This window comes from Sphaerodactylus townsendi, linkage group LG03, assembly GCF_021028975.2.
Source record: "Sphaerodactylus townsendi isolate TG3544 linkage group LG03, MPM_Stown_v2.3, whole genome shotgun sequence".
In the NCBI taxonomy this organism is placed as follows: Eukaryota; Metazoa; Chordata; class Lepidosauria; order Squamata; family Sphaerodactylidae; genus Sphaerodactylus; species Sphaerodactylus townsendi.
The window spans coordinates 169313136-169330334 of NC_059427.1; the positions used below are offsets into that span (position 1 = coordinate 169313136).

Genomic DNA, 17199 nt, shown 5'->3' on the forward strand with positions numbered 1-17199 from the left:
CTCCCCCTGATCCAAACATCACCAAACTCGGGTGGTATCATCAGGGCGGTCTCTTGATGATGCCCTGAAATTTTGGTGCTGCTAGCCTTAAAAATGCGCCCCCTGCAGGCCAACACGTAAAAACACTTAAAAATTTTTAAAAACACACAAACGACCCTGAAATGGTGGCGCCCCCCCACGTGACCAAATGGGGGGCGCCTGGGGACATAGGGTACCCCCTGTCCCTAGGCAGGTACGCCACCGCTTTTCATACCCACAGCTTACCTTCAGGAATGAAGTGGCAACTGCTGCCAAAGCAACTTTTTAAAAATCTGCACAGCTAATCAGATCTTCAATGAGAAACCCTGCTGGGCAAAAGCTCCGCCTGCTGCTGCTGCTTTTCTAAAAACACACGATGGGCTCCAGGAAATGTATTGATGGAGGCCATGCGGCCCAGTGGCACTATTTTGGGGACCCCTATCCGAGAGGCTGTTAAATACTGCTTTTTTTGTTAAATCCCCCAGCTGAACCAGGCAAAAACACTTGGGAACTGTACCTTGGTCCCGGGACAAATGAGGTTTGTACCAGAATTTGGATGTGTCTTGGACAAATTTGACATTCACCTGGTTCTCTTGCTGTGGATCTGGAAGGAAGCAAAGATGGAACAAGTTTATTTTCTCTCTGAAGTCAGGCAAGAAGAAGGCTGCATCAAAAGGGAAGACCATTCTAATAAAGGCCCAGTTCTCATACCATGTGAAAACCACAGGCTTATTTTTTATTATTATTTATTTATTATTAGATTTAATATACCGCCCTATCCCGACAGGGCTCTTTTGAACTCCTTGCAAAAATATAAAATCCTGATCCTCATAACTGAACTCCCTACAGGCCGAACGTCTCCTCATAACTGAACTCCCTACAGGCTGAACGTCTCCTCATAACTGAACTCCCTACAGGCCGAACGTCTCCTCATAACTGAACTCCCTACTTATGGCTTATGAAACCAGGATCTAGGTTGTGGATAAAAATTCAGATCCTTTTTTATAATCTGTTTTCTGTCCAAACATTTCAGCATTCTCACAACTCATTTTGCTCTCCTCCTGCCACTGTAGTAGATTAGACCTTAACCGTTCTGAGCAGGTTTGCTTCAGAAACAACTCTGATTATATGAACTGGGGCTTGCTCCCAGGAAAGCAGAATTTCAGCTGAAGTTTCTGAGCATGAGGTTTGGGCCATAATTTTATCCCATCTGGTCCTGAGTTCGGGTGCTGAAAACTGGCTAGGTCCTGACAAAGTCTGCTTCTCCTGGACAGAGGAATCAAGTCAAGATCTGGATTATTCATTTAGAAAAATCATGTGGTATAACTGGCTAGAGACCATATGATTGAAAATTCCCTTACTTAAACCACTTGCCTGTCACAAAGGAAAAGGAAAGATCTCACAATACTAGAACCAGGGGGCATTCATTGAAAATGCTGGGGGGAAGAATTAGGACTAATAAAAGGAAACACTTCTTCACGCAATGTGTGATTGGTGTTTGGAATATGCTGCCACAGGAGGTGGGGATGGCCACTAACCTGGATAGCTTTAAAAAGGGCTTGGACAGATTTATGGAGGAGAAGTCAATCTATGGCTACCAATCTTGATCCTCCTTGATCTCAGATTGCAAATGCCTTAGCAGACCAGGTGCTTAGGAGCAGCAGCAGCAGCAGCAGGCCATTGCTTTCACATCCTGCACGTGAGCTCCCAAAGGCACCTGGTGGGCCACTGCGAGTAGCAGAGTGCTGGACTAGATGGACTCTGGTCTGATCCAGCAGGCTAGTTCTTATGTTCTTAAGATTTTTAACACAGTCTTCTGGTTGTGCTGTTTTTCTGTGGGCTTGGCTACACATTTATACAGCCCTTGCATCTTATCGAGGGCCTCCATGACGGCCACCAAGTGAGCAGATGATAACTGTTGGGACCATGTGAAGAAGGGGCTTAACTGAAATAGCCCCACAGTTGTAATAGCAGGAGACCAACAGCCACCAACTGGAGGACGGTCACCCCAAGGTTACACCAGCAGATGTTGTTTTAATCATTTTGAGACAACTGCTAAAAAATCTAGAGCCTGGAAAACCTACAACACCTAAAATTAGAAACTTAGCAAAAATAAAGGTTTCTAATTTTAGGTGTTGTAGGTTTTCCAGGTTGTGTGGCCGTTGTCTGGTAGTTTCTGCTTCTAACATTTCACCCGCATCTATCCTTTCCAACAAAAAGAAGTAGAATTGCGACTTCAGCTGCCACCTGCTGGAACATCTTTGTTTTAGAATGCTCCACTTGGGTCCTAAGGAGAGCCAGCGTGGCGCAGTGGTTAAGAGCAGGTGCACTGTAATCTGGAGAACCAGGTTTGATTCCCCGCTCTGCCACTTGAGCTGTGGAGGCTTATCTGGGGAACCAGATTAGCTTGTGCACTCCAACACATTCCAGCTGGGTGACCTTGGGCTAGTCACAGTTCTTCGGAGCTCTCTCAGCCCCACTCACCTCACAGGGTGTTTGTTGGGGGGGGGGGGAAGGGAATGGAGATTGTAAGTCCCTTTGAGTCTCCTTACAGGAGAAAAGGGGGTGGGATATAAATACAAACTCTTCTTCTTCTAAAACAAAGACGGTCCAGCAGGTAACGGACGAAGTTGCATTTCTGCTTTTTGTTGAAAAGGGTGTAGGGCTGGCATCCTCAGAGGCTTGTCATGGTAAGATGTGTTTCTCTCCATGTTTTAAAAGGGAACCGCAAAATAAAAACCCTCTCTCCTTCCCCTTATTCTAAAGCCCGTTACCTGATCCAGGTACAATGCCATCAGGTACACCAGGTGCAAAGGTAACGTGATGAGCAGAGCCAGGGCTGCGACCAGGTGGCGAAGTCCTTTCCCAGTTTTTGGCGACTAGCGTGTGATGTTTCTCAGGCAGTGGAGGTTGTTGTGGTTCACACAGGTGAGCCCGACTGGAGGAGGTACTCTCTGCACCTGTGTAATAGGCTGTTGCAATGGGGAAGGATGGGGTTGGAGAGCCCTGTGTGTCAGCACAACCATAGCTGAGAGTTGGCGGCTGGATGCTGATTGAGCAGGGCCCGAGAGAAGGGCTACTGTTGGGGCAACGAGGAAGGGTGCTCATCTCAGACCCTGTTCTCTCAATGTGTGGGCGGCCATTATAGGCTGCTGGGCTCTGAGGTGATGCTGGTGCACTGGACACAGTTCTGCAGGCGGGAAGGGGCTGGCTGTGGCAGGGGACCACCGGGCTGCCCCTCTGGGCCTGTCTCTCCATTACAGGGCCTGCAGGGTTCCCTAACTTGTCTTCCACTGACAACTCACAAGAAGCCGCAGCCATGTGAGGGCCAGGCATTTCCGATCCATTTTGGTGTGAGTGGGCCTCTTGTAGGACGCCGTGCTTTGTTGTGGGCGAGAGGGGGACGTGTGGTGGGCTGGACGTGCAGAGAATGCGGGGAGGTGGCTGTGGCAGCTGGAGGCCAAGCTTCAGAGATAATCCATTAGCTTGCTGCTGCCTGAAGGCAGGGAGGTGGGTGAAGGCCTGCATTGGGGACAGAGTCTGTGTGGGACTACTGGGGGAAGCCGCTTTCTCTGGGCCTCTTTTCCAGCCAGGAGGAGCCAGCTCTTCGGGGCTTGACTGGAGTGTAGTTTCAGGTGGGTTGGTGGCTGTGTTGCTGTGCTTGTGTGTTCCAGAGCTGCAAAGTAACCAGTATACAGTGAATAAACTTTGAGAACCGTGTCTGGCATTCACAGAAAAACACACCCATAGCGGAGTTGCCCTGTGGTAGGAAATTGCCCACTCCTATCAGACCAGCTGGCACTCTAGTGGCTACAGCAAGCAAGACATTATTTTTCAGTCCACTCTATGCATTGCCAAAACTCTGGGGGTCTACCAAAGTATGGCAAATGTTTGACAGGTGTGATGCCGCTTCTGGGCATAAGGTATAGAGCAGTGGTGGCGAAGCTAAGGCACTCCAGATGTTATGGACTACAATTCCCATCAGCCCCTGCCAGCACAGCCAATTGGCCATGCTGGCAGGGGGCCTGATAGTAACTCAGTCCTGTATCTAGTGCTTCACTCCCTGCAGAAGTATAAGTGGCGAAGATAAGGCACTCCAGATGCTCATGGACTACAATTCCCATCAGCCCCTGCCAGCATGGCCAATGGACATCACACCTGTCAAACAATTGCCATAGCTTCGCCACCACGGGTATAGAGTCGACCCCCTGCAAAGCAGCCATATTCTCCAGGGGATTTAATCTCTATAGCCTGGAGATCAGTTGTAATTCTGGGAGATCTCCAGGTCCCGGCTGGAGGTTGGCAACTGTAGTAGTGGGTGCACGTGACTGCTCCCCCCCCCTGGGGGACCTTTGTGGCATTAGTGGTCCTCTTACTTGAGAAGCCCCGTTAAGCTTCAAGGAAGTGTTCTTTGGAACACAGTTTGAAAACGGCTGTTCTGCAATTGGAGCAACTGCCCAGAAGTTGACTTTGAAAACAGATCCACAGGAGGGCTTGTGTGTTTTGAGAAAGAGGGCTGAAACAAGAGAAGCTCAGACTCCTTCGCTCTGCAGCACGCTCACCTGTCATTGCTGAAAACTGGGCTGCTGGTGTGCATGGGAGGGCCAGACATATCTGCGCAGGTACCTCGACCCTCCTGCAGATGCTGCGGAAGGGAACCAGGAGCCTCTTGCCAGGGGGTGGCCTCTCTGCATTCTTGCAGCTCTGTGGAAAGCAAGCAGAGAAGAAACCCTGCATGGTCAGTAGAGGCGTATCTAGGGAAAATGTAGCAAAATCTGAGTTTTATGTCCCCCCCCATGGGTGACCGCTCTCCCCCACCACTGTATGGACTATGGACTAGGGGTCTGCAACCTGCGGCTCTCCAGATGTTCATGGACTACAATTCCCATCAGCCCCTCCCAGCATGGGCAGGGGCTGTTGGAATTTGTAGGTGGGGCTGAGAGAGGTCCGAAGAACAGTGACTAGCCCAAGGTCACCCAGCAGGAATGTAGGAGTGCAGAAATACATCTGGTTCACCAGATAAGCCTCCGCCACTCAGGTGAAGGAGTGGGGAATCAGACCTTAACTGTTGAGCATGAAACCGCTGTGAAAAGGATCCCATGGCCATTTATCCCCCTTCCCTGCCTGCAAACTGCCTCCCACCAATCTGGACACCTCATGCTCTCTGTGCCGGTCACTTACCACGTGGCCTTTCTGGGGGCCCTGGTAGTAAGTATCCTTCGCTGCTCTCCGGAGGCTCATACCCATGCTTCCTGGTGGTTGGATACAGCGGGCTAGTTGGTGAAATGGAGCCGGAGTGGGGAGACCCTGAGTACCCTGAGCCATAAGGAGAAATGCAGGCCTTGGTTGGGGCTCTACCGTAGGTGTACGATGTAACTGGAGGATAAGCTGGACCGTAGCGGTGATAAGGGAACGGTTCTGCATTCTCTTCCATTACTTTTGCCCTCTGATGGGTGGAGTAACTATGGCTTAGGTGAGGTGCCACCATCTTGGGCTCGAAGTTAAAAGCCTGGTGTTGCCCATGGGACAAGTGGTGGTGCCCGTAGGTAGCTGGCATCAGAAGAGGCACGGGCTGTCCACCCCGATGAAGGGGATGATGAAGGAAGGACGGCCTTGTGTTCTCCACCCCCCACAGATCTGGTTCCCGGTCTATACGCAGGCCATAGAAAGAAGCAGTGGGCACCCTCGCCTCTTCACGAGCAGCCTCTTGGCAGTCCTGGCAAGGGCATATGAAAGCGGGCGGGTCCTCCAAGATTACTAGCTCCTCGTGGTCCTGTCGGCTGGGACTGTGAGAGGGCAGAGGTTCATGGCTGAAGGAGTAAGAGTGAGGCTGTATGCCCTCAGACAGCGAGCGGTACACCCTCTGTTTCTCTTCATACCCCTCAGGGTGTATGTGGGAGTGCCCGCCATTATAGATTGGTTGTCGCCGCTCCAAAGTGCCATCTGGTCTGTAATAGCCCACAGCATGAGCCCTCTCAGGGCTGTGGGAGCGGTAACCAAGGCGACAGGAACAGTGGCGGGCCAGGCCCGGGCGCTGAGTCTGGTAGGAAAAGTGGGGTCCAGGAGGACCTATGTCTGACAGTTCATCTTCCAAAATGGCTGTCTCTCTCTCCTTGGGAGCAGCTGCGGAGGGGGGAACGCCATGAGGACCATTTCCCTCATTCGGCTGCTGGGGTGGAGGCTGGACCCCAAACCTGCCCAGCAACCTGTCCAGTTCCTCCTTCTCAGCAAGCGTGGGCTGGTGCCTGGAGGGTGGCGTGTTGTCATCTGCCTTTTCAGTCAGCATGGACGAGTGCCCTGAATCACTGCTGATGGAAAGGAGGCGCCCACATTGCTGGGGAGGGGACTCAGGGCTGCTGGGGCTGCCGTTGCTAGAAGAAAAGCTGCTAAGGTCGCATTTCTTCTTGATCCTGGCATAGAGGCTGCCGTCAAGTGGGCCCCGGGTATGCGAGACATCTGTGAAGAAGAAGTGCAGTGCTGATCAGGAGACAGAGATAGAAGAGGCCAGGCAAGCCATACAATTGGCACTCCTCCTTGTCTGCGTGGCCTGGAATCTCTGCAGTATGCAACCAGCACACTCAAAGGCTTACTCCGCCACACTTGAACCCCTGCGTCAGCACTTGAACCCCTGTTGGCTCGTGCTTCAGTGCAGAGATTCCCAGGGCCACTTCAGTCAGAGGAAGGCTTCAAACTTGGCTTAGTGGGATAGGCTTGCCAACCTCCAGGTGATGCCTAGAGATCTCCGGGAATTACCACTGATCTCCAGACTACAGAGATCCGTTCCCCTGGGGAACATGGCTGCTGTGAAGGGTGGACTCTGTAAATATTATACCTCATGGAGGTCGGTCACCTCTCCAAACCCCGCTGTCTCTAGGCTCCATCCCTAAATCTCCAGGAATTTCCCAGCTTGAAGTTGGTTATCCTAGGTTGGGTTTACTCCAGTGCGGGGAGAATAGCTGATCCACCCCTTCTCTAATGCTGTAGCCCTGATGCCTATTGTTCCCTACCACACACAGCTGATTTTTTTTGGGGGGGGGGAACCAATAACACATCTGGAGTTCCACTCACGGAACTCCAGTATCAGCTGCAGTTTGGCCTCAAGTGTGGTTTAATGATCTTGCTGATAATCTATTCTAGCTTCGTCCAGCAGGGGGCGATTGTTGCTCACCTTTGGCAAAAGGCTGGATGGCATTTCCTTCCAAGAGGCCATTTCCTTCCTGTCATCCATCCATCCATCCATCCATCCAACGTGACCCCCCCTCCCTTGAATCCTGAACATTGACAGTACTCTTTTAGTACAGATCTGGAGTACAAAAAATACCGACTTTCCCCTGCTGCCAACATCTGCTTTTTGCTGGAAAGGAGGAATTGGCTTTATCCCATCCTGCTATCATTTTTTCTGGGGTCTAACGTGGTTTCACCACAGATGTTAAAGTGCCGCTTGACTATTCCCTCTGGAATTTTATTTATTGTGGTTCTTAACGAGTTTACGTTAGGTGGACATTAGGAGGAAAATGTAATCAGGACAGACTGAGCAAAAGCCAGCTGTTGGGAATTACAGCTCCCAGGAGCAACCGTGGTCAGACCTGCAGGCCGTGGGAGGGGGCATTCCCACCCTTGCCCAGTGAGGGAGGGGACGTCCTCAAAATACCAAACTTCATTAAAATCAACAAAAGGGAGAAGGTACGCTGGCTCTGCCCTCATATAAACACAATTGTGCAACGCTCTCCCTTGCGCCTCCTGCCTGGCTGCCAAGTGTTTTGAATTCTTGGTGCCAGCTGAAACTATTTCTCCAGACCATTTTCATTCCCTCCCCCTGAAATATCTGCTGACCTGTTGCTTTCAAAAACACGATCAAAAAGAAAAAAGTCGACTGCGCAATTACTGACTTCTTGCCCAGTATTTAAAGCTGCTTTAGATACACAGATAACGGTCAAGATCAGGGGTCCCCAAACTTTTTAAACAGGGGGCCAGTTCACTGTCCCTCAGACTGTTGGAGGGCCGGACTAAAAAAAACTATGAACAAATTCCTATGCACAAATGATTGTAAAATGTTTGATTTCACTTTTCAGCCTTTCTGTCATGGTCTATTTTTAGAACAGTGACCAAAGTATGTCAAGTACAGGGTGGGCTCCAAATATTGTTGGGGAGGCTGTGGAATACCTTCCCCTGTAAAAAAAAAAAGCAGAACTTTCCCAATGGGCGTTCCATGCTTAGGATCAGGTATCTTCACGGTTCTTTTCCTCCCTAGCAGCCAGCGGCCGATTAGCCAGCCTGGCTGATGCCAATGGGAGATGAGCCGGAACAAGAAAGCCTGAGAGCAACACATGGAGTAGCCGAGGAGGAAGAGGCTGAGGAGCAGGCGTTACCACATATAAGGATTTCAACTCTGAGTCAGAAGAAAATTCATGGAGATTTAGGGGAGTGCCATCATGCTTCTGAAATCCTTAGCGGCCATTGCCCCAGGGCTGGTTTCCTCCTCTCCCTCGAGCCCCCACTGCACATGAATGGAGCCACTGCCGCCATGCCTGGCGGGCCGGATAAATGCCTTCAGGGGGCCACATTTGGCCCCCGGGCCGTAGTTTGGGGACCCCTGCTAGAAACTAAGGGACTTTGCTCTGCCTTATAGACAGAAGAATCCCAGAGGAAGCACCTTTTACAAATTAAAAATGTAGCGGATTAAAACAAACTTTTGAATACAAATCTGAACCTCCTCCCTTTTGGTTTGAGGCTCACTGACTGGTGCTGATCTTTCCCCCACGCTGCTCAAACCAGCTACCACATGCAGGCGTTCCTATATAATGATATGTTGATATCAGTGCAATGCCCAACCTTTTGAAGCCTCTGGGCACCTTTGGAATTGGCGGCAGAATCACAAATGGCTGCCACCAGTGAAATCCTGCTCTAGCGTTCAAGCTTTTGAGATGTCATCAAGCATTGACCACACCCTTTGGGGCATCTTCACACTCCCAAGGGCCAGTTTTAAATGCCCGGGAAGCAGAAGCAGTCAGATTCATGCTTGTAATCAAGAAAAATCCCAGTGTGCACAGCAAGGTTGCCAGGTCCTCCCTGGGTACTAGAGGGGGGTGGGGAGACTGAGTTACCAGATCCAGGTTGGGAAACTCCTGGATATCGGGGGGTGGAGTCTGAGGAAGACAGGGACCTCAGTGGGGCACAGTGTCAGAGTCCACCATCCAAAGCATCCATTTTCTCACTGGGAACTGCAGATGAGCTATGATTCCAGGGGATTCCCCCAGTCCCGCTTGGAGGCAGGCGTCCATAGCGCACAGTCCACGTGCGGATCCTGCACATTAGAGCATTAAATCCCTACATGACTTGAGCGCCGCCAAATTACGACAAGGCAAATTCCCAAAATCACTTCTTGAGTCTTAAATCAAAAGGAGACTTTGCTTTGCAGATGGTCACCTTTGAAGATCAAGACCTTTTCCAGATTTGCTCTGGGCTCAACAATGCCCTGGGCTCAACCGTGCTGGGAAATGGGTTCACGCCTCTTCCATTTCTCCACAACATCATGGTGCATTTATGCACCTCCCGAGTGTCACCAGCTTTTCCCCAATCTGTCCAAGCCTGTTTCACTGTGAAGATTTGTGTGGGTGGGAAAGTTCAGATTTTCCCAGTCCCACCCACATGACAGCCATTTTCTCAGCCCTGGAGCAACTGTCCCCTTCCTGCCAACAGGAGGCTTTTTAAATTGGCAACTGATCGTCATTATAACATTCACAATTTGTGCATCAAATTCTCTGAATTCCCAGCTTTTGTTAGTACACAGGTAAGTCTCTTTGCCCCTTTCATTGAGCAGATATAAGGCGGGGGATATATCTCCACAATGCAAGGGACTACAAACAAACTTTAAAACTAATTCAGAGAACTGTATTTATTTGTTTGTTTGTTTGTTTGTTTGTTAATTATAGAGTTTTATATACTGCCCTACCCCCGAAGGGCTCTGGGCGGTGAACAACATAAATATATAACATATACAGTTAAAAACCCATTAAAATAAACACAGCGGTCAATATATTAAAACGGCGTCAGCAATAAAACCCTTATTTAAGAACCCTCCCAAAGAGGGGGGGGGGGGAAAGGTCCCATAGATGGTAAGGGACCCCAAACACAGGAGAATAAAGTGGGGGCACTTATCAGCAGCTGGGCACTCCAAAAGCCCGGTGGAATGCACAGATCAGCATAGTGTAATATATACAATTGATGTTTTTAAAAAAACACGTAGAAAAAGCACAAGCGGTAGGGGAACATGGGATTGGGAGTGTGAAAATGCAGGGAAACCCACCTTGTGGACATTTCAGTTGTTCCATTGTATTGGCAGCAATGTTTCCTGTAAGCTGCACTGGTGCTGATCTTTCCTTGGTGCCATGCAGGTCAAATGCCCACCCAGCAGGGGGCGTTCTCTCTGGCAGCTCAGTAGCAGCTTAGAGAGCAACAAGGTTTTCAAGTTATGAGCTTCTGGGAGTCAAAGCTCGCTTCGTCAAATAACTTGACAAAGGGAACTTTGACTCAAAAGTCAATACCCTGAAAATCTTGTTGGTCTCTAAGTTGCTATCAGACTCGAATATTGCGGATCTCTCTTGGGGTGTTTGCCTATCCAAAGCTTGTACTGCCTTTTTAAGCGCTCTGCTTCTGGAATGTATTTTTAAAAGGTGGTACCTTGTTCAATCTAAACACACTGCATTCAATAAGCTTTGACTGGTATTTTTATGAGCTTCACGATTTACAGACACGCACACCCTCACTCCATCTCAGCCACAATGGTTCTGTTTCCATAGAAATGCAAGAAAGAACATTATCTAGGAAAGTAAATCTAAACACAAGCTCTAAATGTTGATCAGCTATCCTCACTATGCCCCTAAGCTGTGCTGAACTGCAAATTCTTGCTCACCTGCATGGTAGGCTACAGATCCTCGGCTCCAGCCAGGGTGCCGATTTTTTGGGTAATCCTACAACAAGAAAGAGAACAAGGCTGTTCATGGAACGCAGCGATTTAATCACCCAGGTTTTCTTCAACAAACAAGGATCAGGTTAATCTACAAACTGAACATCAATCTGCAAGTGATTCATAGAAACCACAATCCAGGGTCTTCCAGGCAAGAACGGAACAGAGGTGGTTTGCCAATGACTGCCTGTGACCCTGGCCTTTCCTTGGTGGTCTGCCATCCAAGAATTAATCAGGGCCAATCCAGCTTAGCCCCAACCTAGGCTCTGATAAACTCAGGTTGAGCCAAGCTATGCCATCAATTGATTGTACAATACAATACAATAGACCTTTATTGGCATAAGATACAAAAGCGTGAGTATAGACCATCACTAAATTTAAAAGAGTTGTACATGGCGTCTATGAGTAGTTTTACATTCTAAAATCACACTTCATTTATAAAAAATAACGTAGATTAAAAAATTTTGTCCATTCCATTGTACACGGGATTGTGAACAAGTATAGTAAAACTACACTTAAAAGACAGGATTAAAATATTCGTCATTCATAGCCTATTTACTAAAAAGGTATAGCCTTCCCCAAGATCTATAAATTGTATATACTAATTAATACTATAAATTAATTAAATTTCCATAAAATGCAATAAATAACAGTGAGCTAAGCTATGCAGACTGTTCAAGCTACTAAGGACACCCATTTTCTTCATACAGTCAGGACACGATCACGGACGCAGAGCATGAAGTTTAAAGGAATGGATGGATTCCCTTCATTCATTCTTCAGAGGTAATTATTTCAGAGAGTAGACTTGCAAAACCCATGAACAGGAAAAGGAAGGAAAGCTCTTTCTGGAACTGACAAAAGGGGCCACAGTCAGTGATAGAACATCAGCTCTGGTCCCAAGCTTGATTCCCACCATTTCCAGTCCAAAAGAGCAAGTAGTAAGTAATGTGATAGACATCCACCTGAGACCCTGGACTGCTGCTGTCAGTCAGAATAGACAGGACTTACACTGATGGACTGATGGTCTGATTCAATATAAAGTAGCTTCACGTGTTCATCATCAAGGAGAGTATCTCTGCCTTAGTGGCAGAGCCCCTAAGCTGAAGCAATGAGAGGAGGGAATGAACTGGCCTGGGCCTCAGAGAAGCTAACGCAGCCACATGAAGGCAGGCTATGTGTTGGTTAGAGCAACAGGACCAGATGGGCTGCATCTGGCAGGAAAGGACCAGGGACGCAGGCCAGGCCAGCGCTGAAGATCGAAAGCAGCACTCAGCCCTGCCTGTTTCTGATTTGTTAAGTGGAATTCACTCGGAGGAAGAAAACATGGCTTGGAAAACCAAGTCGCACGCCAGGTGTGTCCAGCTGCAGCTAAGAGAATGAATAATCCTGCAGCTGGGAAGTCTCCTGACCTTAGGAATCTCTGAAGCAGGAGTCAAATCCACTTATGTGTCACACAGGCAACTGCTAGGAGTGCCCCAAAGTGAGGAAGTCCCCAATATCATCCTTTTTTCACCCAGGAAGTCTTGTTTTCTGCTCACCTTGAAAGTACTATCCTGCTTCCCCAGAGAAAAAACCGTGGGGTAGAACTAGAGGGTATGTGTCTCTCCATTATTATTTTATCACTCTGGCAACATTTGTTTTCTGGTAGAATACAATACAGGGATTGTGATTCAAAGGGTAGGGGCAATGAGTGCTTTTCCCACTGTGTTACTTTCCTACCGGAAATGCTACTTCCAAATGCTACTTTCCATGAGGAGGAGGAGGAGGAGGAGTTTGGGATTTATATCCCCCCTTTCTCTGCTGCAGGAGACTCAAAGGGGCTGACAATCTCCTTGCCCTTCCCCCCTCACAACAAACACCCTGTGAGGTAGGTGGGGCTGAGAGAGCTCCGAGGAGCTGTGACTAGCCCAAGGTCACCCAGCTGGCGTGTGTGGGAGTGTACAGGCTAATCTGAATTCCCCAGATAAGCCTCCACAGCTCAGGCAGAAGAGCTGGGAATCAAACCTGGTTCCTCCAGATTAGATACATGAGCTCTTAACCTCCTACGCCACTGCTGCTCCATTACCATTAAAACCAGTATGAAAAGGGGGCCCAAAATACAATGAATGAATGCCCTCAGGTCATCTCTCTATTTCACCACTTACAGGCACATTCACAGGAATGAGCAACCACAAAAGAATGACTGGGTGTAACCTTTGAAATACTTTATTTAGTGTATTGTTGAAGGCTTTCCAGTCAAACTCAACTGATTGTTGTGGGCTTTCCAGGCTGTGTGGCTGTAGATATGTGTGGCTGTAGATCTGGTAGATCTTGCTCCTAACGTTTTGTCTGCATCTGTGGCTGGCATCTTCAGAGATGTAGCAGAGAGAGAAGTGTACACACTTCTCTCTGTGATACATCTCTGAAGATGCCAGCCACAGATGCAGGCAAAACGTTAGGAACAAGATCTACCAGACCAGTGGTGGCGAACCTATGGCACGCGTGCCAGAGGTGGCACTCAGAGCCTTCTCTGTGGGCACGCGCACACAGAGTTTGTTATGTAGGAGGAGCGGACAATCACCCTCCCTGCCCACACACACATCTAGGCTGGCCTTGCTTCTGAGTAAACCCTCCTAGGGTCATGATTCACCCATTCGAAGCGTTGAACGGTTGCTTCACCAAGCTTACTCCTGAGTAACGCGCGTCTGGGAGCAAACCTTCTTTTAAAACTAAAACCTCAGTATTTAGGTTAAATTGCCATGTTGGCACTTTGCGATAAATAAGTGGGTTTTGGGTTGCAATTTGGGCACTCGCTCAAAAAGGTTCGCCATCACTGTACCAGACCATGGCCACACAGCCCACAAAGCCCACAACTTTATTTAATGTTTAATTTATCATTTCAAAGGGTTTTCTAATATAGAGTCCTATTTTGTTATATGCTCTTTTATAAATTTGTATTTTTTAAAGTATTTATTATTGTTGTTATCTGAATGCCATTAGAGGTTTCAGTTCAGACTGGGTATTTGGCCTGTGGTGACATTCCCCTGTACTGACCAACTGCATAAAAAACACTTAATGTTATTATCCTCCATACGCAGGGTAAAAGGTTATTCGTTTATTATTTGTTTGTTTATTTGTTTGCTTATTTATTTATTTGCTTGCTTATTGATTTCCAGTCTGCCTTTCTCATTGAGACCCAAAGGATACACTCTGCGTAAAGTCAATCTTTTACTACTACTCTAGGTTTTCCGTACAACCCAAATGGGCAAACACCCACCACATTTCCTACAAGACCTACACATTTCCTACAGTAACATTCTTCCCTGGAAATAGGTTAAATGTAGAAAAGGCTCTAAAGTTTCTAGGCCCAGATCTGTAGCTTCCTGCACTCTACTCCGGGGGGGACACAGCAGGCCTGTGGGAGGGCCACAATGAAAGTGTCTTTCCCACTCAATGAAAAGTAGAGGAAAGACCCAAGTAACAGGCCCCACCCACACAACTGCATCATTCAACATGCAGCCCACAGCTGGGACAGGAACACTCCCAAGAAGCCGCTGCATATACAGGTGGATCTATCAGCACATGGGCATGTCCATCTCACAACACAGATTTTACCTTGCGAGCGAGGCCAAGGGCGATGTAGCATTTCTCTCCTGGATCTACGATTTCCACCTCGAAGTAGTGACTCCTCGTGCTCAGGGGCTGCCGTGCCTGCGCCAAGCCCACGTCAATGATGCTCTTTCCCTTTCCCACGTACTCCAAGAGCTGCACAGGAAAGAAAGGAACAAGAACCCATCAAACCAAGACAGACCAACAGCCTAACATTCTGGAACTGTAGCCCATAAAACAAGAACCAGCGTGGTATGGTGGCTAAGGTATCGGACTAGGATCTGGGAAGCCCAGGTTTGAATCCCACTCTTTGAATCCGTGGCAACCTGCTGGGTGACCTTGAGCCATTCACACACTCTCCACCTTGACCCTGGCAAGTATCTGGATGAGAGACTTCCAAGCAGTAGTCCCTCTAAACCACAGGTGTCAAACTTGCGGCCCTCCAGATGTCATGGACTACAGTTCCCATCATCCCCTGCCAGCAGATGTCCATAACATCTGGAGGGCCGCAAGTTTGACACCTATGCTCTAACCATTCCCCACCACTGTGCAGAAGTTCCCTATCTCTGTGTGGAACCAAGCTGCAAAGATCGTTCAAATCACCCGCTACCTGCTCTTTTAACTGGAGATGCCAGGTACTGAATCTTCTGCATGCCAAATAGATACCACTGAGCCACAACCATAACCACTGAGCTATTAAAAATGCTTACCAAAATTCTCTTTTGCAAGCAGAAAAGCATAAGCAATTTCCTAGGCAGCAACACTTACACTAATAGAAGTGAAATGGGAAGATAAGAGCCTCCGTCCACCAGAAGTGGCCAAGCAGATGCCTTCAAGGAAAATCACATACAAGGTATGATATCTACACCCACTACACCCATCCACTACTAGCCCTCAAGACCCAATTAATTGGATCCAGATGTTTATTATACAAATGAAGCAAATATCTGAACCATTTGTGTTAGTAAACCAAAACTGTCACATTCACAGTGGCTGATAAGCATCCTGAAGACATAGACAGCTTTCCAGACAGTCATCGGGACTGTACCATCAAGCCCATTTCACAGAACAGAGAAGGTATGCAGCAATTGGAAAAGAAGCCCAGCAATTGGAAAAGATGGATGGACTATGAACAACACTAGCTAGACTGCACAAATGCACAAGAGCTGGCCAATCTTGTTACCTTTAAATGGGAAGCAGGGTGCAATAGCAACCATCAAATAAAAGAAACTCCAAAACTCACTCTTACTGATTTTGTGGAAAAGTATGCTCAGGTATGCAGAAGCACCTTTCAAGAAGATGTAAAGGATCTACAGAAACGGCTTTACAAAGCCTAAACTCTTTCTTAAACAATTTTTAAAGTCTGCAGTTGTTCAATGGTCAGCTTGGAGTCTGCACAGATATTTGGAAAATCTCCTCGTCTGCCCTAAAGTAAGTTGATCAAAGATTACAAGCACCATCTTTGTAGTCAGATTTTTTGTTTCTTGTTTAAGACTACAGCAGACAGCCTGCTCAAGAAGAAACTCCTTATGAGTGTAAACACAGAGCTCCTATCCAACAGGTTTAGTAACCAGATATACTTAAAAACCAGCTCTGGAGACGCATCAGGGACAAGACTGTGCACGGTTCTGTGCAATAATATAGCTAACGTGTACATACCCAGATTTGTACACATCTGTTTAATGCGCATCACTTGCAAAAATATACAAGTTGTGATGCCAAGAACTGAAACCCCAAATCCACTGAACACCTTTCTCAGCTAAGCCCATTCTTAAGATTTGAAAGTATTCACAAAATCTCCATAATCCATTCTAGCAGCCATAAGGGCTAGGAGCTTTATTTTTTTCCTCTGGTAAGTAAAAACAGGTTGAGGAAAGAACCTGCTGGACTGAAGTCAGGTTCATCCCCTATGTTGACAGAGAGAAATTTTTCTCTCTTTCTCACAATACTAGAACCAGGGGGCATTCATTGAAAATGCTGGGGGGAAGAATTAGGACTAATAAAAGGAAACACTTCTTCACGCAACGTGTGATTGGTGTTTGGAATATGCTGCCACAGGAGGTGGTGATGGCCACTAACCTGGATAGCTTTAAAAGGGGCTTGGACAGATTGATGGAGGAGAAGTCGATTTATGGCTACCAATCTTGATCCTCTTTGATCTGAGATTGCAAATGCCTTAACAGACCAGGTGCTCGGGAGCAACAGCCGCAGGAGGCCATTGCTTTCACCTCCTGCATGTGAGCTCCCAAAGGCACCTGGTGGGCCACTGCGAGTAGCAGAGAGCTGGACTAGATGGACTCTGGTCTGATCCAGCTGGCTTGTTCTTATGTTCTTATGTAAGCAGTGATGTAAGCAGTGAAGAGACCCACTGAATTTCACATCACCAATATTAAATCTCAAGCAGGGAAAATCTACAGCATTTATTCCGGCAGAAGACCAATGGTAAACATGTCCTGCAGAAAATGGTGTGATCTGCATACAGCGTTTCAATCCAAAGTGTTTGTGTGCACACTTATACAGACCATGGCCACATATTGAAGTAATCTTCTTCTGTTTTGTGGGGAAAAATGCAAAACCACTGACTCATTTCACTTGTTCACTGTGTTGCCATTGAATTCTGAGAATCA

The 17199-nt window shown here is 47.8% G+C and overlaps 1 protein-coding gene across 1 annotated transcript in view; it reads right to left on the reverse strand.

Moving 5' to 3' along the window:
* Nucleotides 1-323: 323 nt before the first annotated feature.
* Nucleotides 324-17199, reverse strand: part of LOC125428015 (tensin-2-like) — a 54285-nt gene continuing 37409 nt past the window's right edge. Inside the window, exons 2-8 of the mRNA XM_048487590.1 lie at nucleotides 15341-15402; nucleotides 14579-14728; nucleotides 10931-10988; nucleotides 5200-6474; nucleotides 4581-4722; nucleotides 2793-3694; nucleotides 324-622 (exon numbers count right to left, since the gene is read on the reverse strand). Of these exons, the coding sequence (XP_048343547.1) occupies nucleotides 324-622; nucleotides 2793-3694; nucleotides 4581-4722; nucleotides 5200-6474; nucleotides 10931-10988; nucleotides 14579-14728; nucleotides 15341-15402 (2888 nt within the window). The remainder of the gene's footprint in view (nucleotides 623-2792; nucleotides 3695-4580; nucleotides 4723-5199; nucleotides 6475-10930; nucleotides 10989-14578; nucleotides 14729-15340; nucleotides 15403-17199) is intronic.